The 27,103-nt window shown below is 54.7% G+C and overlaps 1 protein-coding gene across 1 annotated transcript; it reads left to right on the top strand.

Moving 5' to 3' along the window:
• Positions 1-1,719: 1,719 nt before the first annotated feature.
• On the top strand, positions 1,720-27,103 carry LOC128077211 (cullin-9-like). Its single transcript, XM_052676098.1, has 41 exons — positions 1,720-2,076; positions 3,162-3,764; positions 5,247-5,401; positions 5,730-6,233; positions 9,694-9,832; positions 11,475-11,665; positions 11,835-12,174; positions 12,315-12,495; positions 12,633-12,840; positions 12,921-13,099; positions 13,177-13,394; positions 13,474-13,708; positions 13,788-13,893; positions 13,970-14,197; positions 14,279-14,369; positions 14,449-14,620; positions 14,743-14,848; positions 14,971-15,066; positions 15,146-15,321; positions 15,567-15,700; positions 15,769-15,927; positions 16,008-16,117; positions 16,194-16,376; positions 16,563-16,711; positions 16,854-17,076; positions 17,159-17,324; positions 17,412-17,557; positions 17,677-17,794; positions 18,197-18,399; positions 18,481-18,722; positions 18,794-19,157; positions 19,444-19,584; positions 20,871-21,035; positions 21,125-21,288; positions 21,698-21,791; positions 22,330-22,404; positions 22,884-22,994; positions 24,279-24,396; positions 24,751-24,884; positions 25,088-25,179; positions 26,132-27,103. Exons 2-41 carry the CDS (start codon positions 3,176-3,178, stop codon positions 26,334-26,336), a joined length of 7,410 nt encoding a protein of 2,469 aa, XP_052532058.1. The 5' UTR covers positions 1,720-2,076; positions 3,162-3,175; the 3' UTR covers positions 26,337-27,103.

Below are 27,103 nucleotides of genomic sequence, written 5' to 3'. Positions count from 1 at the left end.
TTAGCAGCACCTCATGCGTGTGCCAATAAGCACAATGATGTTGCAGGTGCAGCACGTGCATGGAATGTCAGCTGCTGAGAACAGAAATAGGGGTGGTTGTGCATGTGCTGCCAGTCTTCATGGTCTTTTGTGGCAGTTAGGAACAATGTTTTCCCTTGATCAGTGCAAATATTCTGTACTTATCTCTACAGGAGATGAAGGGACTCATAAAGGCAAATTGCCTCTTCAGTTTCATGAGTACCAGGGGTAGGAATGAGATTGGGCACATCCACATAGTTGCTTCAGGATCAAATAAGAAAGCAAATTCTCAGCAGTTTAGCCTTTAATTTAATGTCAGGTAGGGCAGGGAGGTGATTGTTCTCCTCTGCTCTGCCCTCATGAAGCCCCACTTGGAGCACTGTGTCCAGGCCTGAACTCCCTGGCACAAGAAGGATGTGGAGCTGTTGGAGTGGGTCCAGAGCATGGCCCAAAGATGCTCAGACAGCTGAAGCACCTCTCCTTATGTAGAAAGGCTGAGGGAGGTGGGCTTGTTCAGCCTGGAGAAGACAAGGCTGTGGGGAGACCTCATTGCAGCCTTCCAGTACATGAGATCTTATAAGTAGGAGGGAGAGCACCTTCTCATAGGGTCTGATAGTGATAGGACAACGGAAAATAGCTTTAAAGAGGGGAGATTGAGGTTAGGTGTTAGGAGGTAATTGTTTACTCAGAGGCAGTGAGATGATGGAACAAATTTCCTGGAGAGCTGTGGGTACCCCATCCCTGGAGGTGCCCAAGGCCAGGTTGGATGGGCCCTGGGCAGCTTGAGCTGGTGAGTGAGAGAAGTGCCCAAAGGTTGTCTTCAAGAAGGAGAACTGGGAGAATTACAGGCCAAGAAGATTGATATTGACCACAAGGCGATGGAGCAACTTGCACTGGAAACTATATGGTGGACAAGAAGGTGACTGGGAGCTGTCAGCATGGATTCAAAAAGAGGAAGTAATGACTAACTTGAAACACTTCTGTGGTAAAGTGATTAGCTTGGTAGGTGAGGACAGAGCAGTATATTGACCACCTGGACTTCAGTAAGGCTTTTGACCCTGTCTCCCACAAGATCCTTTTAGAGAAGCTGTTGATATATGGGCTGGATAGGCGGACAGCGAAGCGAACTGGAAGCCCAGAGGGCAGTGATCAGTGGCAAAAATCTAATTGGAGGCCAGCAACGGTGAACGCAGGGGATGAGACCGGTTCTGGTCAGTACCTTCACTAACGGTGTGGGTGATGGGGCAGCGTGCCAACGCTGGCAGGAGTGGGCGCTGCCGAACGGGGGAACTCGAGTAGTCTGTAGAAATGAAGTTCAACAAGTGCAAACTCCTGCCTCTGGGGAGGAGCAACGTGCCGGCACACACTGCGGTCTGGTTGAGAAAGACCGGGGGGTCCCGGTGGGATCCAAGCTGACCGGGAGCCAGCACCATGCTCCGGCTGCGAGGAAGGCTAACGCTCCGCCGGCCTTTCCAGGCACAGCATTGGCAGCAGGCGGAGAAAGGGGAGCCCGCCCCTCCCTCGCCAGGCCTCTGCCGCACGGACTCTACGCCGCCACCCCGAGCGCCGCTCCCGCACAGGCCCGCCAGGCGCACGCTCGGGCGCGGCTGCAGGCGGCGCCGTCCCCGCCCCGCCCGGCGGCAGCGCGCAGGCGCCTCGCGTGGCCGGACGCGGAAACGGGCGCGGCGGCGGCTGTGGGCCGGCCCCGTGCTGTCGGCCGGACGCGGGGCCGGGCCCGGAGCTGGAGCGGCGGGCGGAGGCGAGCGGGGAGGCCCGGAGGCGGAGCTAGGCCGCGGGGTGAGCGGAGCGGCCTGGAGGCGTCGCGGCTGCTCCGTGGAGGGCAGGGGCGAGCGAGGGAAGCGTGTGCGGCGCGGTGCCGTGAACCTGCGGGCAGGGAGTGCCTGCGTGCGCCGTGCGGGAGAAGAGCCGTTCGGCTCGTGGGGAGGCTGCCGTGCTGCGCGCGGGAGGGCAACTCGGCCCTTTGTTACCGGGAGACCGCGAGGACAGCAGCTGGGCGCCGCTGGATTGCTGCGACCTGCCGGGAAAGGACAACTGAAGGTATAGGCGTGTATATATTTAATGTATTTATTTTCAAGGATGACGTGTGTGACCATCAGCTGTACAGGGTGCTGCTTCACCGCTCTCATGCCTGGACATGTCAGTGATCCAAGAGAGCCCATCTCTGCATTCGCAGCACAAGCTGCCTGGGCTCTGGGAGAACCCTCTGTTCTTATCAGGCCGATCCAGCTTTCTCTGCGGTGATGAAGTCGGTCCTTTACTTGGCTGATTGCTGGCACTCGGTCTTAAATAGAAAATTGCTTCATGCTCTTCTTTGCCTGGATGATAGTGAGGTGTTGTGACTTATGTAGCTCAGAGATGTGTAGAACAATCAGGCAGCATGGCTGGTGGATCTGCCTAGCAACTGAATGTTTTAAAGGCAAATTTATACCCGAGAAGAGGAAATAGTGACCAGGGAGGAGTGGCTTTTAGATAGTGATGAGCACGAGCTGAGAAACAGCTGGTTATTTTCCTCAAGGACTGGTGACTCCTGTTGGTTCCAATGCCACAGTGGGAGGCAGCGTCTGCCTGAAGCCTTGAGTCTGCATGACCTTGCAATCTGCGCTCAGACACAGACACAGAATAACAAGTGCAGAAGCAGCGACTTCTGCAGGGTCGGGTTGTGGTCAGGGGTGAAAACAGGGCCCAGCTCTCCAGTTTTTGTTTTCAGCCATGGAGTCGTAAAATGGCTTGGGTTGGAAGGGATCTTAAAGATCATCTTGTTCCAACGACCTGTCACGGGCAGGGCTGCCACCCCCTAGATCAGACATAAGATCGTGTTCTGTGTTACGAGAGGGCCTGAACAAGAATGTTTTCCCTTGGGGATTTTGTGAGGAGAGCTGCTTTCTGTGTGTACCAGTAATTCTGGGGACAGGGCTAGTACAAGAAACAGGCTCATCGTCTTGAAGTGAGATCGTGAACTTCTGCAAGATGGGGTTTCCTTCAGAGCTTTATTCTTGCTTCAGAATCTCAAAATTTAAAACTTGCACCTTGGCGGCTTCGACTGGTGAGGAACCGAGGTGCCGGCTCACGGCTTGCCTACACGTAGCTCAGAGATGCTAACCTGCTCCCTTCTGTTCCCGCAGCGCCGTCCGGCAGCATGGTGAACGAGAGGCGCGAGGGCGGGCTGCTGGTGCAGCTGGGCCCCCAGCTGCAGGCCTACCCGCAGGAGCTGCTGCGGCAGCGGCGCGGCCCCGACGGCGCCCCGGAGTACCTGGTGCGGTGGCGCGTGGTCGGCGCGGAGGAGCGGGCGGCGGGCGGCGGCGGCGGCTCCTCCACGGGGCTCCGCTCGGAGAGCGTGGCCATGTGGCTGTCGGCGGAGGAGGTCCGCGCCGGCTGCCCGGCGCTGCTGGGCGAGGGGCAGCGGGCGGGGCCGCGGGCGGAGGAGGAGAGGGCGCCCGGCCCGCCGCCCGCGGCGCCGGACGAGGCGTCGCTGCTGGAGATGAAGGCCGACGTCGGGAGCCTGGTGCGGCGAGCCGGCCGGCAGCTGGCCGGCGGCGGGGCCCCCGCGTCCTCCGTCCTCCACACCGTCCGCGTGCTGAGCGCGTACGCCGGCATCGGCGCGCTGGCGGGCGCCTTCGAGGAGACGGGAGCCCTCGAGCTGCTGACGGAGATGCTGTGCCACGAGGAGAAGGCGATCTGCCGCGGCGCCGGCGAGATGCTGAGGGCTCTGGCTTCGCACGACGCAGGTGGGGGCTGCCGCCGAGGGCGCCGCTCCTTCGGTAGGGCGGGGGCTCGGGGAGCGGGGCCTGGCGGGGCCGTTGGCTCTGCCATCGTCGGCGTGGAGCCTCTCCTGGGGCCCCACTGAGCGGAGGCTGATCCTGCCCGAGGCTCTCGTCAGAGAGGAGCTGCCGTGGCTCGGGGGTGCCCGATGTGTTGGGTTGTTGTGGGCCAGCAGAAGTGGAATGTCCATCTGGCATGTGGTGTCCCGCAAGAGTTGTCTGGCTTGTTCTGTCCTGGTGCTGAGTTCACACTGTGGGAAGCCTGGGGGGCAGATTGGGTTTAAAATGTGACCCTTACTGTTTCCTGGGCATCTGCTTTGGAGTCAGTAGTTTGGGATTGCTGGTTTGGGAGAATCCAAACAGCCCTTGGGATGCAGAAATGTGTTATTTGGCAGAGCAAAATATCATCAGTTTAATTCAGAGGACAGACTGCAGATCATAGAACCATGGAATCAAAAAGTGGAAAAGGCTGCTAAATGATCATCCAGTCCAGTTGCCAACCCATCCCCTCCGTGCCCACTGACCATGTCCCTCAGTAACACATCTTCCTGTTTCTTGAACACCTCCAGGGATGGTGACACCACCACCCTCCTGGACAGCCTATGCCACTGTCTCACTGCTCTTTCAGAGAATAAATGTTTCCTAGCAGCCAACCCGAACCTCCCCTGGCACAACGTGAGGCCATCCCCTCTCGTCCTATGGCCGTTCCCTGCCAGCAGAGGCCGACCCTGCCTCACACAGCCTCCTTTCAGGTGGTTGCAGATCCATAGGTCTGCCCTGAGCCTCCTCTTCTCCACACCGAACAGCCCCGGTTCCTCAGCCGCTCCCCATCACACTGGTGCTCCAGACCCCTCACAGCCCCGCTGCCCTTCTCTGGACACGCTGCAGCCCTCGGTGTCTTTCTTGCAGTGAGGGCCCAGCGCTGAGCGCAGCACTGGAGGTGCGGCCTCACCAGCGGCAGTGCGGAGGGCCGCTCACCTCCTGCTGCTGACACACGCCGGGGTGCCGTTGGCCTTCTTGGCCACCTGGGCACACTGCTGGCTCACGTTCAGCCGGCTGTCAGCTAAAGGCCCCGCAGCCTTTACCTCCGCACAGCTTGCCAGCCACTGCCCTAGGGCTGAAGCACTGCGTGGGACTTGTGTGACCAAAGTAGAGCACCTGGCACTTGGTCTTGTTGAAGCTCGTACAATTGGCCTCTGTGATTTGATCTGGTCTATCCAGATGCAGGTTCCCACTGCCCTCAGGCAGATCAACACTTTCTCTCAACTTACTGTCATATCAAACTTACTAAGGGTGTGTTCAATCCCCTTGTCCAGATAATAAATAAAAATACTAAACAGGGCACTGAGCAGCAAAACAGTTTCTTGCCTTCCAAAGTCTGTCTGATGCAAAGAGGATGATGTAAGAGTGCTCTTTAGTGAGCTTGAATGTTTTCTGTTGTTGTTACAGGGAGTCGGACCTATATCCTTCTGTCTTTGAGTCAGCAGGATGGCATCGAGCAGCACATGGACTTTGATGGCCGTTACACCTTGCTGCAGCTGTTTGCTGAGATGATGTCCTCTGAAGAGCACTGCGTGTCCTTTGAGGGCATTCATCTTCCCCAGGTAGTGGCAAGGCCTGACAGTTCTGGAATGGGCAGGAATGGGAGTACTGCCTAGAGCTGGCTGATGTCCTGCTTGTTTGGGAAAGAAGGGTGGTTGACAGTAGGCAGCTGAGCAGGACCTGGTATTACAAGGGCTGGCGCAGGGTCTGGGCCTGGCTCGAGGCTGAGGTGCAGTGAGGAAGCAGGAGGAGAGCCTGTCTGGGGGCAGGGTGGGCTGAGGGGAGCTGTGTTGCTGCCCGCTGGTGCGCAGGCATTGCAGAGCTGTGAATGAGCTGGTGAGGGAGTGAGGAGCTTGGCCAGCTGCGGTCTGACAGCCCTGCCTGTTGCAGATCCCCGGGAAGCAGCTGTTCGCCCTGGTGAAGCGCTACCTGTGCGTCACTTCTCTCCTGGACAAGCTCAACAGCAGCGAGGAGCAGAGCGAGGAGCGGCAGAAGAGCAGCCGTGTGAAGCAGGAGTTTGAGTTCAGCATGGCTATGGCAAACCTCATCTTGGAGCTGGTGCACGTGATGGGCTGGGACCACAGCCACAAGCCGGAGCCACCATCCCAGCAGGAGACGAAGCCTCGCACCTCCCGCTCCATCTTCCAGCCTAAAACCCCAGCCTGCATTGCTAACCCAGTGCCTGTGCACTCTTCTAACCGTGGTTGCCAGAAAAAGCAAAATTGTGCCTTTCTGACCCCATCAGACTTTGCTGACCGGAGTGACTATGTGGAGTATTTGAAGGCACACCTTGTGTGCGGCATGCGGGTGCGCATGCTGGAGGACTGTGGTGATGTTAGAGCTGGGGATGAGGGCAAGTTTCTTCAGGGCAGTTATAAGATGCACACAGCACAGGTAGGTCGCTAGTGGAAGAAGTCTGTCTGGGATGGCAGAGGGGAAGAGGGGAGTAACGGGTGACTGGTGATTTCTTAATGGTATCTTCATATGTTTGAGGCTGGACTGATAGGTGTACTGTGATTTGGGCTAAATCTGTCCTGTCAAAGAAGTCACCTTTCAGAGCTGAAAGTGACAGTTCTGAAATAAGCTTTCCTGTTGAGTATGATCTGTTCTCAGCTTCTGTAGAGGTGGCTGTATGCTGGGACATTTGCTTTCCCTGCTTACATCTAGGGGGTAGTTTGGGAACAGGTTAGCTGCACACAGCAAGAGCTACTTGAACACCTTGTGCCTTTAGAAATGCCCTTTGGGTGAGTGGACCTTAAGAACTTGTTACAAAAAAAGAAAGCTGTGAGTGTTGCACTATTGCAGTAGAATTGATGAGTTTGTATCAGAGGTCAGGGAAAAGGCCTCAATACTGTAGGAAGAGCAGAGGGCCTATCTGTAGGCATTCAGCTCTAGCCATCCCCAGAACATCCTGCAAATGTGGGTAAATCTATGCTGGAACAGCTGGGCCTAGAGTCAGGCCTGGGGCTGGAAGAGCATTTGAGTGGGCACTGGGAGTTGTTTGCTCCAGCTTGGACTTCTTTCTTGAGACTTTCGTCCTGGAGCCTTAAGTTCAGAGAGGGCTGTTGTGACAATGGGACGGGGAGCTGATGGGCTTTGTGCACCACTCCAGTCTATGTGTGGTTATTTCTGCTCATTGTCTACCATTCTGGTGCTTTGGGCAAGTCTTTGAGCCTGCCCAACCCTGCAGCTAGAGTTGCAATCACTTCTTACAAGTCAAGCTTTAGCTGACTGTCATCCACAGGTAGGGGGCTGTATCTGCTTCTGTCTTCTATTCAGTCCAGCACTGTGTGAATCATAGGATCACAGAATATCCCAAGTGGGAAGGACCCATAAGGATCATCGTGTCTGATTCCTGGCTCCAAATGCATAGTTTGGTTGTGGAGATAGTTTGAAGCCGGTCTAATTGGTCATGGCTGTACCTCTTCAGCCTCTTCAGCTTAGAGGCTTCCTTACTTCCAGCTGATTTCTGCAGATAGCAGGTAGTCTGCAAAGGGGCCACTCTGCACATAACTGATACTCAAAAATCAATCAAAAAACCTCACTGATATTTGTAGAAATGCATGACTTCCTAGTGCTCGTTCCAAATCTCTCTTGCTGTAACCAAAGCTTGCTCCTAATCCTTCCAGAGAAAAGGCAGAGAATTTGAAATTACCTTCTGCACATTTAAAGACCATCACTTTTTGTTACACACAAACTCCTTTGTGGCAATTAACTTACTCTGATTACTCCAAGCTCATCAGCTGCCTCTTGGTTTTGGAGCACTTCTTGCAGCTGCAGCTCAACCAGCCAGCTTAAAATGCTCAGAGATGTGCTGGTGGGATGCTGGCAGCCTCATCTGCTGGTGTAGTGGTGGATATTACAAGCAAGTGTACTGGGAGAGCATAACTGCTAGGGCAGTTTGTGCTGTGCCAGTTCAGCTTGCCCATCTTTCTGCTGTTTTCCAGTTCTGTTTTTTCCCCTTCATACTCCCAAGATCCAGGCTTCAGATTTCTTGCCCAGATCCTCTACTTAATCCCTTTCTTCTCTGGTTTAAAAATTTCCCACCTGGTGCTTTGTGCTTTTCTGAAGTTTACAATAGAAATTGAGCTTTTAATCTATAAAATCAGTTACTCACTAAAGAAAATGAATGTGTGTCGATCTGCCGAGCTGAAACTTGACACAGGTCTACATGTTACTTCAAATTTGTTATTTATCTTCAACACCTTTATTTATTCTTTCCACTAAAATATGCTTTAAAATTGTATGTCCTGCTAAAGTCAGAGCACTGGAGCTGTTCTGATGATTTTTATTTTTTTAAACCATTTCTTCCCTCAAATCGTGTGTTCAAGAAACAATTTCTTGTGCTCAAGAAACCTTGAGGTGTTGTACTGAGGGATGTGATTTAGTGGGAAATATTAGTGGTAGGGGGAGGGGTGGGCTGGATGATCTTGGAGGTCTTCTCCAACGATTCAGTAAGCATTGTCTTAGACAAGAACCTGTCTTTAGGTTCATTGATCACCTGAGAACATCTCTGAATAACTGCAATCCTTCCGGATTCCCAGCTGTGCCTTCTGGCAGATTACTTGGCATCTTGTTTCTCTTTCAGTTGCAGATTTGTGTCCCTCTTCCCCCCTGTTGATTTGCTTTCTCTTTCACATATATTTCAGCAAAACACATCCTTAGTTTTGGACCATGCAGAGATGATTTTTTCATTGTGGGTCTCCTCTATGCATCTTGTTTTATTTTAAAGGGGATGGTTAACTTTTGCTCTGTAATGCCTTTAATGGTGCCATCCTAAGGAGACACCCAAAGGAAATATCTTTCAGAGAGATCTTTATTCACTTATTTATGTTGAGCTGAGGTGACTTCCAGTGCACTTAGTCCATCTGGCCCATGAGTTCCTCCTTTTGTTTATTTTTCTGTCTGATAAAGTGGAATGAACCTCCAGTTGCTTATTTTGAGTTGGTTTGTTTGTTTTTGCAATTGCTTTACATTCAGTTGAGGCCTTTGCGTTACTGGCAATACTAGATCTGAAAGGCAACCAACAGTCAGTGAAGATGTTTTTTGGTGTTTACATTTTCATGTCCATGATTTCTGCCCCTATAAGTGTTGCTGGCCCACCAGTCTCTAGGAAGTTGAACATCTTGCAGTGGTGCAGCCTTTGGGGATGTCCATCTTTTCCCTGCTCTGCATGCTTGTACCTATGTGTGTGTCTGCAGCAGACTCCCAGAGTTAAGTGAGAAGTTTTTGATTCAAACTCTCTGAGGATTTTTCTTTCCATGGGGAGATATCAGGGATCAGGCATCTCAAAATCATCTTTGTAATGTCATTTCTAAATTACTGTCTTGGACCTTTGCCATCATTCTCTTACTGAAGGGAAACTTGATCGATATCTCTGTTCCTCTTAGAAACTTCTTGTCTTGTGTCTCATACTTGCTTTGTATTGCCAGCTTACCTGTCTTGTTGTCAGCCTTCTGTGTGCCAAATGCAAACTTATATGTGTTTTTCTTTGGGGCCGCCCTCTCATGAGTCTCTCATGAGTCTCTCCTCTCCTTTGCTTTGGTTTCAGTTGCTTTCTTTACCTTTCCACATTCTGGATGCAGTGTTGTGTAGTTTTGCCATCATTTCTTGTCCCTCAGTCCTTTATATGACTCCTTATATGAGCCCTTTGAGATTATGTTTGATGTATTGCCTGTTTGGGTCAGGGATTCTTGAAGGCTAAGTGGTGCAGTGTGTATTATGGCTTAACTCAGTTTCCTTCCATCTGGGGCTTTCTTGAAGTCTCTCAGTATCTGAACTTTTTGACTTCCCAGCAGCAGAACGAACATGGATGAGTGAGCAAATCTGACTGCCTGATCTGTTTCACCCCTAGGTTTTGTGGCAGTCAACAGGTCAGACCTACTGGATGCATTGGCACATGTTGGAGATCATTGGCTTTGGAGAGGAGCGTGATGATCCTGGTGGTCAGGAGAAAGAGTGTAATCTCAGAGAGAGCTTTAATCTGGACAAAGGTAAGGTTTTGCACTGCTTGTGTGTGTCTGTATCATCTCTTTTTGATTCTGCTATGGCATGTTTTTCAGTGGTGAGCTTTATATGGCTAGGTGTGTTTTTCTTTAGTAGGCTGAATTTAGCAGGCTTTAATAGCTTGATTGTGCAGACTCTTTAAGTAGTCACATGTGGCTGCTTGTAGTATTTTTGAATCCTAGACTTCTGTCATGAAATGATAAAGAATGCAAAATTTGATTTAAACTCTCTCAAAAATACGTGTTAGAATTAGCTAAACAAACTGCCAAAATAAGATTGTGAACTCTCAGAGGTGAGTCTGCCTTAGAGACTCATATCCACTTAACTAAGAGATACAGAATTGTAAAAGCATTAACACGCCAACTTCATGTTTAACTTCGTGCCACTCAGTTTGGTGAAAGATGAGTGTGAAATGCACTTATTTCTAAAGACATCTGCAGAATCTCCTGGGATTGGGATCCTTTGATGTAATCCTCACTCTGGGTGAGGATAGAAGGGAGGATATGTACTTCAAGTACCCCCTCTTTGCTCAGCATCTGATGTGACTCTGGCTAGGGTACTTGATGAAGTAACTCCTTCATCAAGCCCTTGATCGTTCGGTCAGGATTTAACTGCTGCAAGAGATGATACACGTGAGAGCAGCAGCTAGTGATCCACTTCTAAAACATTCTTAGTGCCAGTAGAAAAAGATGGCTGCTTTATTCGCTTCTTACTCTTGTAACTAAAGATTAGCTAGCTGCATGTCAGTTTGAACTGGCTGAATTAAAATGAAATTGGTTAAATTTTTTTTCTCCATAACTCAAGTTTTGGTAGAAGTATGTGCTCTGTTTCCTTGTAAAGCTGTGTGCACTCATCATATCCCATACAGAAATTGAGGTGAAAAAGTAGGTGCATTCTGCTTTGGGTCTTGACATGTGAATAAATCTGCTTTTGCTGGCTAACTGTTGGCAGTCAGCCATGCATATAGTTGCTTATAGCTTCTTGGCTTGTTAGACCCTCTTCTATTGAGTCTTGAAGAAGTGAGTGTCTCCTAACTTGCTTTTGCAGAGAGCTGCAAATGGTTGCTTAGCAGTTATTAAGTATTGGTTCAGTTTTTCTAAATGATCCAGTGAAAATCTAGGCTAATAACAAATGTTATCTCCCTCTCTTGATTTTGAATGAGTTAGTGAAAAGGAGCTTGATAGATACGCAGTCTCCCTTTGCTTTTGCCCACAAGTACTTCCCCTGTTTGCCAGCAAGAAGCATTGGCAAAAGAGAAACTCCAGGCAGAATTCTCTTCTTACTTACTGACCATTCAGCAGCTTGGGCCAGCTCTCCTATCTGCAGACTGAGCCATGTCCTGGCAAAGGCCCTGTGGGAGCAGTCTGGCAGAACAGTAAGCCATGTGGTCCATGGGCTTCTGCTCTGCAGCCCCAAGAGGCTTCAGAGAAGACTGCAGTCCCCACCTGCCCCACTCCAGGGCTCTGCTTCCAGCTCTGCTCCCTGCCTCTTGCTGCCCCCTTATCACCTCCCTGTCCCTCACTGGGACGGATCGGGGAGGTCCTCACTGTGGGAGTGAGGGCTGTGCAGCAAAGGATGGCTCTGCGGAGGGAAGCTGACGGTGCCTTTCCTCTCTCTGCTGTCCTGCAGCTGCACAGCCGCTTTTCTCCAAGCCCCCGGGGGGGCTGTACTCGCTGCCTTACCTGGGGGAGCGGCCGAGCAGAGCCGCAGCGACCCTGAGCCGCGCTGAGTGGTGGGAGCTGCTCTTCTTTGTGAAGAAGCTGGAAGCGCAGGAGCAGGAGGAGATCGTCCGACTCATCCAGCGGGAGCGCGCTGAGCAGGTGTGGGCCGGAGCGGCACGGGGAAGCCCGAGGGAGCGGGCGCGTGGTTATGGGAAGGGTCTGGGGCTCTGTGTCGGTGCAGCGCCTCTGTCTGGTTGGACCCGGGCCGTCCCAGGGGCGCGGGGTCCGTCGTGTGTCCGTGCGGGTTGACGTATCTCCGTCCACGCAGCCGTCGGAGCCGGGCGAGGACGCCCTGCTGCAGCTGCCGGTCCCTGCGGAGCTGGCCCAGAAGGTGCTGCAGGACCTGGAGAAGCGGCTTCGGGGCAGCGCTCAGAGCGAGCTGCGCGGCTCCCGTGTGTACGCCGAGCACGTGGGGAGTGCGGCCGAGCAGCGCGGCGGGGGCGGTGCCACGGCGTGCTCAGAAGGCGATGAGCCCGGAGCTGTGCCGGCCGAGGTGGCGAAGGAAGAGCTTTCCGCAGCCGCGGCCCTCAGGTCGGATTCCCAGCTGTTCCGTGAGCTCCTGGAGAGGGAAGGGCTGCGCTTCTCGCGGGCGGCGGAGCGGAGCGAAGGTGAGGGCCCGACCGAGGGAGGCTGCGGGCGCGGGAGGCGGCCCGGGGGAGGAGGCCGGCGGGTGCCGGGGCTGCGGGCCCATCTCTGGGAGCTGCCGCGGGTGCTGCTGGCGATGTCGCGGCCTCCCTCCGTCCTGCAGCGTGGGGCGGCTGCGAGGGCGGCTGCCTGGCCGAGGTGCGGCGCGTGGCGAACGCGATCCTGCGTGGTGACTGCGAGGCGGAGCTGCGCGCGGCCGGGCTGCGGCACGTGGTGAAGGTGCTGGAGGAGGAGCGGGAGCAGGAGCGGCACTGCAGCGAGGCCCAGGGCGGGCCGGGGACCAGGTGCGGGGCGGAGAGGGGCGGCTCTCGCGTCTCTGTGCCCCAGGTGGGCTCGCGTGGGGCGATCCGAGCGAGTGGGGCGGCGTGGGCAGGAGAAGGCGGCTCTGGGGGTCCCTGCTGAGGTGCCCTCGGCCGCGCAGGGAGCAGCTGGTGAAGGCGGTGGTGGAGCTGCTGGGCGCTGAGGAGGCCGAGTCGTGCGCGGCGGCGCTGGTGCTGCGGCTGGTGGCGCTGCTGATGGAGAGGTGTGAGTGGTGCGTGCCCTTCGCCACAGAGGGAGGTGTGCGGGCGGTGCTGGCCTGCATGCGGCAGCACGCGGCCTCGGCCCTGGTGCAGCAGGCCGGCCTGGCGGTGAGTGCGTGCGGGAGCTCAGGGGTTGGCGGGGCCCGCTTTGGTGCCCGCCGCCTGCTGAGCCGCTGCGGGCCATGCAGGCCCTGAAGGTGCTGGTGGGAGCCGGAGGTGCCGGCGGGAAGCCGTCGATGCTGAGCCACGCCGACGCGCAGATGATGCGGGAGATCTTTGCCAGCATCGGCTCTGCCTGCGGCGAGGGCTCACCCGGCCTGCTGGCTGCCATCCCCGCTGCCATCCGTGCCATGCAGGGCGTGCCAGGGTAGGGACGGGGCTGGGCGAGTCCTGGGGAGCTCCGCAGCTGGGGAGGAAGGCGCCCACACGGCCGCATCCCCGCAGGGGCTCCTCGGGCGTGCGGAACGGGCTGCTGGTGGTGAGGATGCTGGTGGACGGGCACCGAGGCCTGGCGGAACAGCTGGTGGGCTGTGACCTCCCCGTGGTGCTGCAGAGCTGCTGGCGGGCCGGGCGGGACGCCGGCTGCCCCATCGCCATGCTGGCCCTGGGCGTCATCAACCGCCTGGCGGAGCACCGGCTGCCCCGCAGCCCCGAGATGCCAGGTACTGCGCGGGCGGCCCTCCGTGCCACGGCCCCGCAGGCGGGGGCTGAGGATCCCATCCTGTGCTGCCTGTCCCACAGGCACCGAGGCCCTGCTGCTGGAGGCGAGGGAGGCACGGGTGCCCGCAGGCGGCCTGTGGGACGGCGCGCTGCCCGAGGACGTGGTGGTGGCCCTGGAACGGCAGCTCTGCGGCGTGGCCGCCATGCCTGCGGGTGAGGCATCCCGGCAGCTGCAGGAGCGCCAGTGCTTCCGTCCGCTGCTGCGCAGCCTCGAGCTGCCGGGGGTGGAGAAGGCCGTGGGGCTGCGGATCCTCAGGTGGGGCTCGGTCAGAGTGTGGGAGCCCAGGGCAGGGCCGCCTCGTGCCCCAGCCTGAGCGTCGCCGTGTGTCGTGCAGAATCCTGAGCGTGTTCCTGGACGGTTACCGGGAGGACGCGCTGCCCTGGCATGAGTGCGTGGAGCCGTGCCTGTCCTTCCTGAGCGCCCACAGCGGCGACCGTGAGGTGAGAGGGCCGCGGTGCTCCCGGGGGCAGGGAGGGCTGTGCTGCGTGCCGCCGGCTCAGGGCCGTGTCCCCGCAGGTGGTGCAGGAGGCGGTGGGCTTCCTGCACCGCCTGGCTACCGCCAGCAAAGACTGCGCCGTGGGGATGTGCCGTGCGGGCGCCCGTGAGGCTGTGGCCAAAGCCCTGGACAAGCACGGCCCAGCCCTGCCGCTGGCACCGGCCCTGCTAGAGCTGGTGAGCGACTGCGAGAGGCACGCCGCGCTCTACAAGAAGCTGACGGGCAGCATCTTGGCCGGCTGCATCCAGGTGGGCTGGGTGTCCAAGCTACCCGGCTTGGGGTGAAGGATGCGGCCCCCACTGACGGCATGGCCCCGTCCCCATCCGCAGGTGGTGCTGGGGCAGATTGAGGAGCACCGCCGCATCCAGCAGCCCATCAGCGTCCCCTTCTTTGACATCTTTCTGCGCAACCTGTGCCGAGGTGAGCGCGAGTGGGAGCCGGGCCCCGTGCCGGTGTGCGTCCCAGCAACAGCTGGAGGCTGCGCGTGCTCTCCCTGCAGGCTCCAGCGTGGAGGTGAAGGAGGACAAGTGCTGGGAGAAGGTGCAGGTCTCCTCCAACCCGCACCGCGCCAGCAAGCTGACGGACAGGAACCCCAAGACCTACTGGGAGTCGAACGGCAGCACCGGCTCCCACTACATCACCATCCACATGCAGTGCGGGGTGGTGGTCAGGTAGGGCTGTGCGGGGAGGAGATGGCTGCGGGGCTCCACGCGTGCTGTCCCTGAGGCCCCCCGCTCGGGCTGCTGGACGTGGGTGGGGGCTGCGGGGCAGCTCTGTGTTTGCCTCGCCGCAGGGAGATGAGCATGCTGGTGGCCAGCGAGGACTCGAGCTACATGCCGGCCCGCGTGGTGGTGCTGGGAGGGGACAGCCCCGCCGACGTCCGTACGGAGCTGAACGCAGTGAGTTGCACCGGTGCTGCTGGGCCGTGAGGTGATCCCGGCCGTGGCTGCACAAGGGCTGACCGGGAGTGCGAGGGTGGCTGCTCTCACTGCCCGCGCTGAGAGCTGCCGTGTGCCCGCAGGTGACCGTCTTGCCCTCGGCCAGCAGGGTGGTGCTGCTGGAGAACATGACGCGTTTCTGGCCCGTCATCCAGATCCGGGTGAAGCGGTGCCAGCAGGTGGGAGCTGCGGCCAGCCTGGGGCATGGCAGTGGGTGTCAGGGGTGCACCGGGAGCTCAGGGTTGTGCTTGTCCGTAGGGCGGCATCGACACGCGCGTGCGTGGCATCGAGGTGCTGGGGCCCAAGCCCACCTTGTGGCCCATCTTCAAGGAGCAGCTGTGCCGGCGCACGTTCCTCTTCTGCAGTGCTCGGGCGCACGCCTGGTGCCAGGAGATCCACCAGGATCGGGGACAGCTGCTGCAGCTCTTTGGCAAGTGAGTGGTGCGTGGGCTGTGCTGTCTGTCCCTGGGGTCCCGAGGCGGCAGGGGTGGTGCAGGCAGCCCGCGGGGGCACCGTGGGGCTGAGTCCTGCCCTGGGAGGAGTGGGGCTGCGGCAGTCTCCCGCCTGCTGAGGGGCGGGGCTGGGCGCGATCCCCGTCGCCCCCCGGCCTGGCGAGGCGGTTCCGTGTGCGGTCGGTGGGCGTTCGGTGCCGTCCCGTGCTGCCCCCTGTCCGTTTCAGGCTGAACCGGGCATTACAGCACGAGCAAGACTTCGCCGACCGCTTCCTTCCCGATAACGAGGCGGCCCGAGCCCTGGGCAGGGCGTGCTGGGAGGCCCTGGTGACCCCCGTGGTGCAGAGCATCACCAGCCCAGGTACCGCCGTCCTCCCGGGCCCTCCCCGCGGTGCCCGAGGCTCCCCCTGAGTCTCTGCGTCCCGGCAGACCCGAGCGGCGTCAGCCCCCTGGCCTGGCTGCTGGGCGAGTACCTGGGGAGCGCAGAGCAGTCCCGCGGTGGCGCCTTCGGTTCCTGTGTGCGGCGCCTGACCCAGCTCCTGGTGCACGTAGACCCGGGCGCGGAGCCGGCGGAGGCGGCAGCGGCCGGTGAGCGCAGGGCCGCCTTCGTGCGGGGCCGGGCAAGGGGCAGCGGCGTGCGGGGCTGAGCCTCGGCCGTGCCTCGGCAGGCGGGAAGGAGGGCAGGAACAAGGAGGCGCCAGCCCGGGTGGCGGTGGCAGAGAAGTCTGGCTGCCTGCGGGACGCGGTGCGGTGCTGGCATGGCGTGGTGCAGCGGCAGGTAGGGCGCGGGGCGGTGGGTGCCGGCTGGGCCCGTGTCGGTCCCGCTGCAGCTCACCCCTCGGCCGTGCCCGCAGGTGCAGCGGTTCCTGGAGATGTCGGGGCAGGCACCGGACGTCGTGGAGCGGTACTGCGCGCTGTACCGGCGCCTGCGCGGTGCCACGGAGGAGCTCTTCGGGCAGCGGGCCGCCTTCGTGGCAGCCCTGGGCCAGGGCTTCGCCGGGGCTCTGCAGCGGCTCTCCTTCCTGACCGCCCTGCACGTGAGTCCAGGGCCCAGCGTGGCCCTCGCCGGTGCCTGTGCCCAGCTGCAGGCACGCAGCCCGGGTGTGCTCGCTGCCTGGGCCGGGTCACCGTGTCCCCTTCCGAGTGCCCCGGGGCTCCCTGTGGTCCCTGGGTCCCCGCTGCAGCCGCCCCGTGCCCACGTGTCCATTCCCGTTCCTGCACAGGTGAGCGAGCGGTTCGCCCGCTACCTGGACAGGAAGGTGCAGGAGCTGCACGGGGCCGCGGGCAGCACGGGGCAGCTGCAGCAGATCCTGGAGCCCTTCGTCATCTTTGGCGGCCTGGAGTTTGCCCACACCTTCGAGCACTTCTACCAGTGAGTGCACTGCCCCTGCTGTGCCTTGGGGAGGGGAGGGCAGTGGGGCCCCAGGGCTCCATGGCCCTGCAGGGGCCTGTCCCGGCTGTGGTGGGGCCAGCAGCCGCATGGCTGAGGCAGCCTTTACCCATGGCTGTGGCAGGCTGTACCTGGGGGACCGGCTGCTGGCGCAGGGGCCCTCCTGGCTGGAAGGGGCCATGGTGGAGCAGATGGGGTCGTGCTTCCCCCGCCGCTTCCCCCAGGAGATGCTGAGCAACCTGGCAGAGTCGGAGGAGCTGCGGCAGCTCTTCCGCCTCTTCCGGCTGCAGGAGCGAGACCGGCGGCTGCTGGAGTGCGGTCTGGGTGCTGAGAGCCCCGAGGCTGAGGTGAGGGGCAGAGGGCTGGGGCCGGGGGTTGCTCCATTCTGGTGGGGTCCCGGGCCCATCCTGAGCCGCCCTCCGTCCCCAGGCTCCAGGGGAGGCCTCCACGGCAGATACGCCGGAGGTGGAGGTGCTGGTGCTGTCCCCACGCTGCTGGCCCGTGTCCCCGCCGTGCTACATGGAGGAGCCCCGGAGGTTCTTCCCGGCGGCGCTGAGCTCCCCGCTGGATGAGTTCACAGCCTTCTGGCAGCACAGTGAGTGCGGTGGATGTGGGGTCGGGGCTCTCAGCCAGCAGTGCGGGGGCACCGGGAGCGCCTGCGAGGCTGACGCTGCCCTGGCAGGCCAGAGCCGGCTGGGCTGGGGGTGTGCGAGGCCCCGGTGGCTGCAGTGGACGTGGCTGGGCCACGCTGAGCTGCGCTTCGGAGACTGCGTCCTCCACGTGTCCACGCTGCAGATGTACATCCTGCTGCGCTTCAACAGCACTGAGGTAGGAGCCGGGGCCGTGGGGCCGGAGGGACGCGGCTGGTGCTGCCTTCTGGGGGGGCTTCCAGCAGTGTTTGTGGCAGGGATGTTCCTGCCTGGCCATTGCTCTCCGTTCCTCTGCAGGAGGTGGCGGTGGAGGCTCTGCTGCAGGCGACGGGGCTCCCTGCCGAGCTGGTGCACCAGGCCCTGGCCCCGCTGACCCACGGTGATGGCATCCTGGTACAGAGCTGCATGCAGGGGGGTGAGTGTGGGGCTGGGTATCCCTGGGGCAGTGCTGGCCTGGCTCCTTGTGGTGCTAGGTGGGGAAGTGGGAGTTTGAGATGTAAGTAATTGGGCTGGGTGCATCTGGCTGCTGACACCTGGATCTGGGTATGAGGTTAGGGCAGGAAGCTGGAGCCGAGACTGACTGTGGGGTTTGGAAATGGCGTGCAGGGGCCCAATCTCTGTGGTTGGTTGGGTGTGAGGTCTTTGCATGGTGTTGAGTATTGTGTGAACATGATGGGCTTGAGGGGGGACTGGGATCAGGGTGGGAGCTACAGAGGCAGCAGCGGGAGGCCCCAGGTTGGCTCCAGCAGCCACACAGGCCTCCTGGGGCTCCTTCAGGGACCAGCTCGGGGCCTGGCTGACCGTGGGCCGGGTGCAGCTCCAGGTGCCCTGCGGCTGAACCGGGCGGCCCTGGCCCATGCCTCTGGCCGCCAGCTGAGGCTGCTGCCCCGGCAGAGGTACCTGCGGGCAGAGAGGGCTGAGAGCAGTGCCTTGGAGAGGAAAAGGAATGTCCTCTGCTGCCTCATCACCCGCATCCTCAAGGCGGAAAAGCAGCTGCACATCGATAACCTGGTGTTTAAGGTACAGAGGCTGAAGGTGTGGGGGGCAGAGAGGGGCTGCCGGGTGATGAGTGAAGAGTGATGCGTTCTTGTGCTGCTGCAGGTGATCGATGCCTGTGAGAAGGGTGAGCTGGGGCCAGGCCTGCAGTTCCTGAGCTTCTGCTGTCACAGTGTGGACGTGCTGTCCTGTGTCCTGCACCTGCTGAACCAGGGCTACCTCCGGCGCCAGGACGAGAGGCCTCATGTCCTGGAGTACGTCTCTGCTGAACGCACATCACCTCTTGGAGGCCAGGCACAGATGGTTTTCCATGGTTTGGATGAGAACAACACAGACTGTCTGAATTGGTAGGGATGCATGTCACCTGGGGGTTGTTCATCTCCATGTTGTACAAATGTGACACATTGTTCCATTTTAGGTTGAATCCCAGCATAGAAAGATCAGAAGAGTTTTTGCTGGCAATGCTGCAAGTGCCAATGGGGCACACACTTAGTCTGGAGGAAGCAAAGCTGCTCATGAATCAGACAGTACAACAGGTCCAGGATACCCTGAGCATCTCAGAGGATGTTGCTCAACACCTCCTAATGCACTGCAGGTGGAATGTGGATTTTCTGATCCAATGTTATGTAGAGGACCGTGAATCTCTGCTCATCTCCTCGGGGCTCCAGGTGGAAAATGCCCAGCATCCTCCAAGCCCAGGAACCCACTGCCCAGTCTGTGTGAACCAGCTGTGTCCCACTGAGAAGCCACCCACCCTCTGCTGCATGCATTACTGCTGCAAGGTGAATATCAGAGTGTTTAGCTCATTGCTGCTGTCTAGTTGAAGCAGCTCTTCTTTCTCTGAAAGTATCGAGTGATTTTCACAGAGCTCATACTTGTTAGCTTCCTTGTTTGTTTTGATCCTTCAGCTTAGAATTAATCTGTTCCCATTCGCGTGCTTTTGCGTATTTAATGATGGTTCCATGTGCCCTCTGCTGGGTAGAGGGGCTCCTGGGCTGGGATTTCTCCTTCACATGACCCAAGTGTTGTAGCTCCTGTCTAGCTCTGATCTCTCCTGTATTTTCACAGCCTTGCTGGAATGAGTATCTCACAACTCGCATTGAACAGAACATGGTCCTCAGTTGCACCTGTCCCATCTCTGAGTGCTGTGCACAGCCAACCACAGCATTCATCTGTTCCATTGTTTCCTCCAAGGAGGTTATAGCCAAGGTGAGGTGTACGAGAGGTGGTTACTAGGTATCCAAGCTATGTTCCATTTTGGTCACTGCAAAGCAGATAATCTTACTGCTACTTTTCTCCATCATATATTTAAGACTGGTTTACGCAGTCATCAGAAGCAGTGGGAGCTGCTTGTTCTGATGTGGGTGTTACTTTTTTTCCCTTCTTTCAGTTTTTAGTTACTGCTTAGAGCTGAATCCCTTCCCCAGTGGCAGAGTTGTGGCTGTTGCATGACTGCCTTTAGTATCCTGTGTGAACAGTTAGATGGAGAAATGAACAGTAGTCACAAAGACTGCTCTCATCATATCACTTCAGCTCTGCAAACTGGCAACCAAAACGGGCAAGGGCATATAAAACCATTTTATTCAATGTATCCTTTATATCTTTTGTTTAAGAAGTATTTGGCAGTTTACTGCGTGCATCTGGGCATGGAATTCTTACTGGTTTTTCAAATCTCATGGTCCCACTTGTCTCAGAGCAGGATTTTGTATCCTTTAGCTATGGTTATTTTACTGTTTTTACTGCCAGTTTTAAGAAGTTGCTCAGATGCTCTCACTGAAATGTTGTCTGTCTCCTTTTCTGCTTAGCAATGGGATGGCTGGAGCTTTAGTGCCTTAACACAGAGCCACATAGAATAATTTAGGTTGCAATGATATCGTCCAACTCTGTGCTCAAAATAGCCAGCTTCTTGAGTGAAGATCTAACAGTTTTAACACTGATGTTAAAACATATTGCTCCAGGTTCAGCCCTTTGCATCTTCCATTTAGGTAGCTCTAGGCAGTGATAAGAGGCCTCTGTGTGCTGCCTTCTCTCCAGGCTGAGCGAACCCAGCTCTCTCAGTGTCCTCTACTACATCTCATACTCTAGTCTCTGACTGTTTTGGTGGCCTGTGGACTGCACCTCTATTCTGTTAATGTCTGTTTTGTACTCGGAAGCCCAAACAGTTGCTAGTTGTCCACTTGTGACAGCAGTACCAATAGCTGTGAGAAATCTCCTCTCTTGCCTGCTCCCTGCACTCTTGCTGATACAAGAGTTTTTATCCCCAGAGGTGCCTTCCAGTTCTTAGCTGTTCTACATTTCTATAAAATAATCTCCTGATATGAGATGAGGCATGGGGTAAAGACACAAAAGGTACAAAATACCAAACTAGTTCAGTGCTTTTCTGTTGCAAGCAGTTGTTGATGTGGGTGTAGAGCCCAGAGGTTCCAGACCCCAGGTGTAAAGCCTAGATATCCAGATTCTCTGCCTTATGTCTCTTCTCTGGCTTCTCCTTACAGTATGAAAAAGCCCTTCTCAGGTGCTATGTGGAATGTTGTTCCAACCTGACATGGTGCACCAACCCTCAGGGCTGTGATCAGATCCTTCTTAAGGACGGACTTGGTTATGAAGCAGCCTGTTCCAAGTGCTCCTGGATATCTTGTTTCAACTGCAACTTCCCAGAGGTGAGGCTGAACTGAATTGCAGGCTTTGCTGCCTTGGGTTTGGCGCTTACCTTTATGTTTTTGTGTGGTTGACTGTCTCTCTCTTTCAGGCCCATTATCCTGCTAGCTGCAGCCACATGTCTCAGTGGGTGGACGACGATGGCTACTATGAGGGAATGACAAGTGAAGCCCAAAGCAAGCATCTGGCTAAACTCATTTCAAAGCACTGTCCGAACTGCCAAGCTCAGATAGAGAAAAATGAGGGATGTCTGCAGTGAGTATCCATTCTTGTTTGGTACTTTGTACAGGAAGGTGCAAAGACACAGTTAGCTCCACTGTGCTGTGTTACTGAAGGAAGAGATGAGATTTCATGTAGATCTCACTCTAAATTGCAGAGTGCTTAGTTTTCCCTTCTCAATAAGGTGGTACTCTGAGATTGTGCTGCCTCTTTTCCTTGTTTGCTACTGGAGACACAATAGTTGGTTTTTTTTCTTTTTTAAAAAGCATCATTTACTTCCAGCAAAACTTCAAAAAATACCTGCATGGAAATGCATAGTAATGAGAGAATGAGAGTGACTGGGCTGCATGCTTCAGCCCTGTGGCGTAGGGGAGCACTGGGAGTAACTGTTTTCAAGCAGCTTTTAGGACTGAATGATTCCCATTGTTCTTGTCCATCCATGCAGTATGACGTGTGCCAAGTGTAATCATGGCTTCTGCTGGCGTTGCCTCAAGCCCTGGAGGCCAACTCATAAAGATTATTACAACTGCTCTGTTATGGTAAGTAGTTTGCTCTGTCCCAGTGGTTTGTGCTTGTGTTCAGATACACCTGGCCTCTCAGGCAGAGGCTGAAGATATAAAGGGAGGTGGGAGGCAAATGGATGAGACCAGGCTCTTCTCGGTGGTGTGTAGTGATAGGACAAGGAGCAGTGGCCTAATACTTGACATAGGAAGTTCTGTACTAAATGTGGTAGAACTTCTATATGGTAAGGGTGAAGGAGCACTGGAGCAGGCTGCCCAGAGAGGTGGTAGACTCTCCGTCTGTGGAGATATTCAAGACCCATCTGGATGCCTACCTGTGTGACCTGTTGGGGGGAGCTGCTTTAGCAGGGAGTTGGCCTCCAGGATCTCTTGAGTTCCCTTCCAGCTCCTGCGATTCTGTGATTTTGTGATCTCTACTTCTGCCCTTTTCCTGTGGGCTCAACATCAAGCACTTGCCACTGATACTGACAATATTGTCAAAGCCTGTATCTGTGGTAGCCATTTCCACTGGCACCTGTGGGAAGTTGTTACAGGTTACTTCTACCTGTCTTTTCAGGTGAGTAAAGCAGCTTGGCAGGAGAAGCGTTTTCAGGATTACAATGAGAGATGCACCTTTCACCATCGTGCGAGGGTAAGGCCTCCTTTTTTTTATTTCCAGAAGCTTTGTTGCCCCAGCCCTGGTGTCATTTTCAGTTGTGTCTCAATGCATTTCACCTTAGAAACAGGCTTCAGGTCCTGGTGAGGATGGCTGGTTCTGGCACCCTTGGTCTGGCATAAGGGATAGTTCTTGGTCTGCTTTCTTCTGTCAAGTCTGTGGAAATGCAACACCTAACTTGTGGTGTTTCACCTGCTCAGACTGATGCAGTAGTTGAAAGCAGTGGCAAAGAGGACTGAAGGCTGAACTCTGCCTAGAGCTGAGTTGCTGTGAAAGATTAAAGCTGTAGCTCAGAAGAGATGCTGTAGTTGGATGCAGATGGGTTGCTCTCCTGCTGCTTGTATTTTCTGTTGTGGTGCTTTAGAGTGTGCAGCAATTATCCGTGTGAAAGGTGTTGTTTTTTTTGATCTTGTGGAGCTTGAAACTGACTTTTTTCTCTCCTCTGGTTATTGCAGGAATTTGCTGTGAGTCTGAGGAACAGGGTTTCTTCTATGAGTGAGATACCGAAAATTAGGACTTTGACCTTTGTTCTCCATGCCTGCAAAGTGCTGGAACAGGCACGGAAGGTAAGACTGGATAACAAGATTTAGGCTTTATTTTTTTTTAAAGTGTGTTATGCTTTTCTTAAAGTAACAAGATGCCATTAGGAAGACCTTGCTGTAATCTAACAAGGGGAGGCAGAAATACCTCAAGGGGAGCAGTAGCATCAGAAAAGAAAGGCTCATGTTCACCTTTCTGAGCTGGGCTCCCTCTGCAGTGCTTCTCATGGCTGGATCATAAGGAACAGCTGAAGTTTACACCTTGGAATCAGCACAGGTGTTAGTCTAGAGTTAGTCTTAGAGTTGATTTGGTGCAATCTGGTTTGAAATGCCCTAGTGGTGGGCACTTACCTTTGGAGAACTCTCCGGATACTGATACATTTAGGAAGTCTCTTCTTGATGGTCACGATTTTTCTTTCTTCACTGCATATGAGCTGTAGGTATTTTAGGTGTGCTCACTTAGCAAGGCGTGCCCTGCTGGCTGTATTATGAAGGATTTGTAGTGCAGCCCCTGGATCTGTGCAGCAAATCTGTAGTAGGATAGACCTGCAATGTTTTCTTTCCCCTGAAACCTGGAGAGAATGTGGGAATTGCCTTTACCATGCATACCTTCTTTGTATGGACAGATCTGATTTTGAGAAACACTTGGAACAAGAGAATCTGCCCTGTTTTGTATTCTCAGTATGGCAATCCCCTTGTTTGCTAGGGTACACATCATTGTTTCCTGCTGCTGCTGGCTTTTCTGGCCTTCTTTCTTTAAATAGAAACAGTGGTCTTGTTCTTGCTGGGTACCTGGATGGCTTTTAGCAGTCAATCATCCTTAGCAGAAGCTTGTCAGTTCTTGAAATTATTTCATCCTGGGCTCTTGGGGCTGAGTAGTGCCATATTTGCTTTCCCTTGGCTTCAGTTCTGCATGTTCAGTGCCATGTGAGTTCAACCCAGGTGCCCAGCAGTGGGTAGGTTCTGTGCACTGATTGTTTTGATGTGTTCCCTGTTGGTCATCACACTTGTTAGGCGTTTGCAGTCTGTGTTCTTGTGATGTTTTGTGAGTTGGTAACAATTTGGTATTTCTGACTTAAATTCAAAATAATGACACTTTCATTTTCAGTTTCAATTTTATGAGTAGGTCTTGGTGGCCTGGCTCTGCTGTCACTTGGCATCATGGTTTACTGGGCTGTTACCACAGACAGAAATGTGCCAGACTTCTCTCAGCCATTGATACTGAGGACTGGAAGAATTTGGTGCTCTTCTCCTTATTTCCTTCCCCACACTGAAGCAGAATGCTTAACAGCATGGTCTGTACTGCTCCAGGTGCTGGCCTACTCCTGTGTGTACAGCTATTATAACCAGGACACGGAAAGCGTCGATATTGTGGAACAGCAGACTGAGAGCCTGGAGCTTCACACAAATGCTCTGCAGATCCTTCTAGGTAAGTCCCACAGTCTCTCCAAGGTACTGACTAGCAGTTCCAGATATGTGGTTCAAAGGGTGATAGCTCTGTAGTGCATAGCTGTAGGGCAATAGTATACACACCAGCACCTGGCAGGTATCTGGTCACATTTCCCAGCATGTTTCTGACTTCTCACTGTCATTTGGGGGAAGTAATTTGGCTGATAGCACAGTTTGATGCAGTAATAAGCAATATGCTTCCTTCTGAAGGAGGAATGTATTTGCACAAGGAGTCTAAGTAGCTGTGACTGGCTTGATAATGAGCTCAGAGACTTGTTTTCTGCTTTAGAACATGGGGAGCAGTGTGATTTTTTTTTTTTATCTCGAATTGTAGAGGGGACCCTGCTGCAGTTCCAGGACCTGGCTGCTTCTCTTCGGCTTCTGAAAGCAGAGCATTTCAGTATTGGTTTGGAGTTGGTGCATCGGATCAAGGAGCGTCTCTTTGCAATTCTCTGGCACTCCACACAGGTGAAGTGTCTGGGATCAACAGGTGGCTTGTCCTGCTCTGATCTAGTTTGATTTTGGCCAGCCTAGAGAAGGGCTCGTTTAGCTGAGGGTACAGACTGTGAGGTGCTGTGAGTATGTGTGGTGTTGGGAAGGGGTTTGCAGTACAAAGTAGACCTCACATTACATATTGTCTCTCTCTTCTGGCTGTTTTTCCATGCTGGCAGGATTTCCGTATTGGGCTTGAGGCTTTGGCAGATCCTGCTCAGACTAAGGTGAAACTCTCAAATGTGCCTTCTTCGTCCCCTGCCTCTTTAAGGTGAGTTTTCTTCACAGGGTAACAAGGAAAGGTGGTGAGTGCAGAAGCACACACAAGTAGTTTTCTCCTGTGCTCACTGAAATGCAAAATAGTTAATAAAATATATTGATTTCTTGTGTCCTGAATTGCGGTTTGAAATGAGAAGGTAAGTAACAGTTGTGTAGTGGAGGTTTCACTGGGTTCTCTTAGGCTATAGTCAAGAGAGCTGCATTGTTGGCAGACCCAGTTATGGATGTTGCTCTTCCTGGACTCTCCTGGGCTCTTCAATAGAGTCACCTGCTCTTTCTTCAGAGGTGTGTTAGAGATCTGAGAGGTAACTGAACGAGAACAACAAGAAGAACACACTTGGAGAGAAATAGAAGGGCCTAGCACTTGCTTTAGAAAGGGACTGGAAGAGACACAGCTGTAAAATAGTGTGTTGAGAGGTGAAATTAATGGTTTCTTGTGACCCTCATCCGGAGTACTGAGCTGGAAGTTGTTAAATGTGATTGAAAGGTGAGGAGTTTAAAGCAAAGTCCCCTTCTGTACGATACACTGCTTAAACCAAAGGGAACAACTGGTAGATGCAGTCCCACTGTGACCAAACCCTTGGACAGCTGCTGTGTTTCTGGGAGCTAAACGGGGTGTGCTGAGGATTGCAAGAAGAAATGACAGATAGGCCAGGAGAGACTCAGTTTTAGGCAGGGTTTCTTATTTCTTCCAAGGAGGCTGAGACTCCAGAGCCGCTGACTGCAGTATATTGGCCTGTCCAGAGGTGGCTTACTGGCACATCCCTGTGCTGCATGTGTGGATAAAGCCATTTAATCACCACTTTATAGGTGTATCTGCGTAGCTGCTGAATTACTAAGACATAGGAATCTTTGGCAGAGGTCGCAGAGGTGATGGAGGTAGGAAGGACAAGGGCAGTGGGGCTGGGTCACAGTTGCTGCTCTGATATTCTTCTCTTCACTAGGCCCAAAAGTGCCATCTTATGCGAGTCCCCCAACACAGATGAAGATGGCAGTGAGGTTGAAGATGAGGAGTATGAACCACACTGGCAGGAAGACTATGATGATGATGATGACGACGACCTAGATGAAGACAACTTTCTGTTTTACGATGAGTCAGATAACCTTGATTGTGACTCCTACTTTGATGATGATGATGCCTATGACTAGAGGCAGACTGTTGTCATCCAACCTTCCAGCCTGGGTCTCTGCCTCCAGGCTGCAGTGACAGGTTTATCTTTGTGTCTTTCCTCAAAGACAGTGAGGAGCTCCCAGGCAGAATTAAGAGACATATTTTTTGGGAGCTGCTTCCTCCTTAACTCCCCTTTAATGTGCACAACTGTTGCTCTGGACAGATGGGCTGTGTTACTGTGGTCACACTTCCCAGAAAAACATCTCTTGTTTCTGTTTCCACCCTGTTTACACTCATGTAGTTGAGTTAGAAAGTCACAGCTTGGTTCCAAATTGAGGACTGTGTGGCACCTGTTAAAGAGTTCAGTCCTTTGCAGTGATCTCCTCAAGTGCTGTGGCAGATGTCCTCGCATGACACTGTATAATCTAGCCAGCGTATAGAAATATTGTGAAGCAATGTGTTAACACTCAAGCCAAAGCCAAAGCCTGGAGCTGATGGGGTTCCCTCCAGAGTCACAGACGGACATGGCTCAGTGCATTCCTCCATCTGAGGGGAACACTGTTTTTACTGTTTGTTCTTGGAGCTGTCTTCTCAATGAGGCAGGATGGGCTGTTACAATATAGGCACAGGTTTGCAGGGCTGCATTTAGGTGTATAAATGCATGCATGTACATACATCTATAAAAAATACATACATGCACAGGGGTTTGGAATGTACGTTATCTTTTCAAAAAAATAACAACAAACAACAACCCTGAAGAACAAGGGTTGAAAAAAATCTCTTTATAAAAGTTTTTCTTTCCTAA

Source organism: Tympanuchus pallidicinctus, unplaced genomic scaffold (assembly GCF_026119805.1).
Source record: "Tympanuchus pallidicinctus isolate F22 unplaced genomic scaffold, pur_lepc_1.0 scaffold1, whole genome shotgun sequence".
Taxonomy (NCBI): Eukaryota; Metazoa; Chordata; class Aves; order Galliformes; family Phasianidae; genus Tympanuchus; species Tympanuchus pallidicinctus.
Note: the sequence above shows the minus strand (reverse complement) of the source record. Positions and strands in the feature narration are given on the sequence as shown.

Coding starts and splice junctions, on each gene's coding strand:
- LOC128077211 (XM_052676098.1), top strand. CDS start 3,176: ATGGTGAACGAGAGGCGCGAGGGCGGGCTGCTGGTGCAGCTGGGCCCC. Junction 13,100..13,176: donor GCCATGCAGGGCGTGCCAGG/GTAGGGACGGGG, acceptor GCATCCCCGCAG/GGGCTCCTCGGGCGTGCGGA. Junction 13,894..13,969: donor CCCACAGCGGCGACCGTGAG/GTGAGAGGGCCG, acceptor GTGTCCCCGCAG/GTGGTGCAGGAGGCGGTGGG.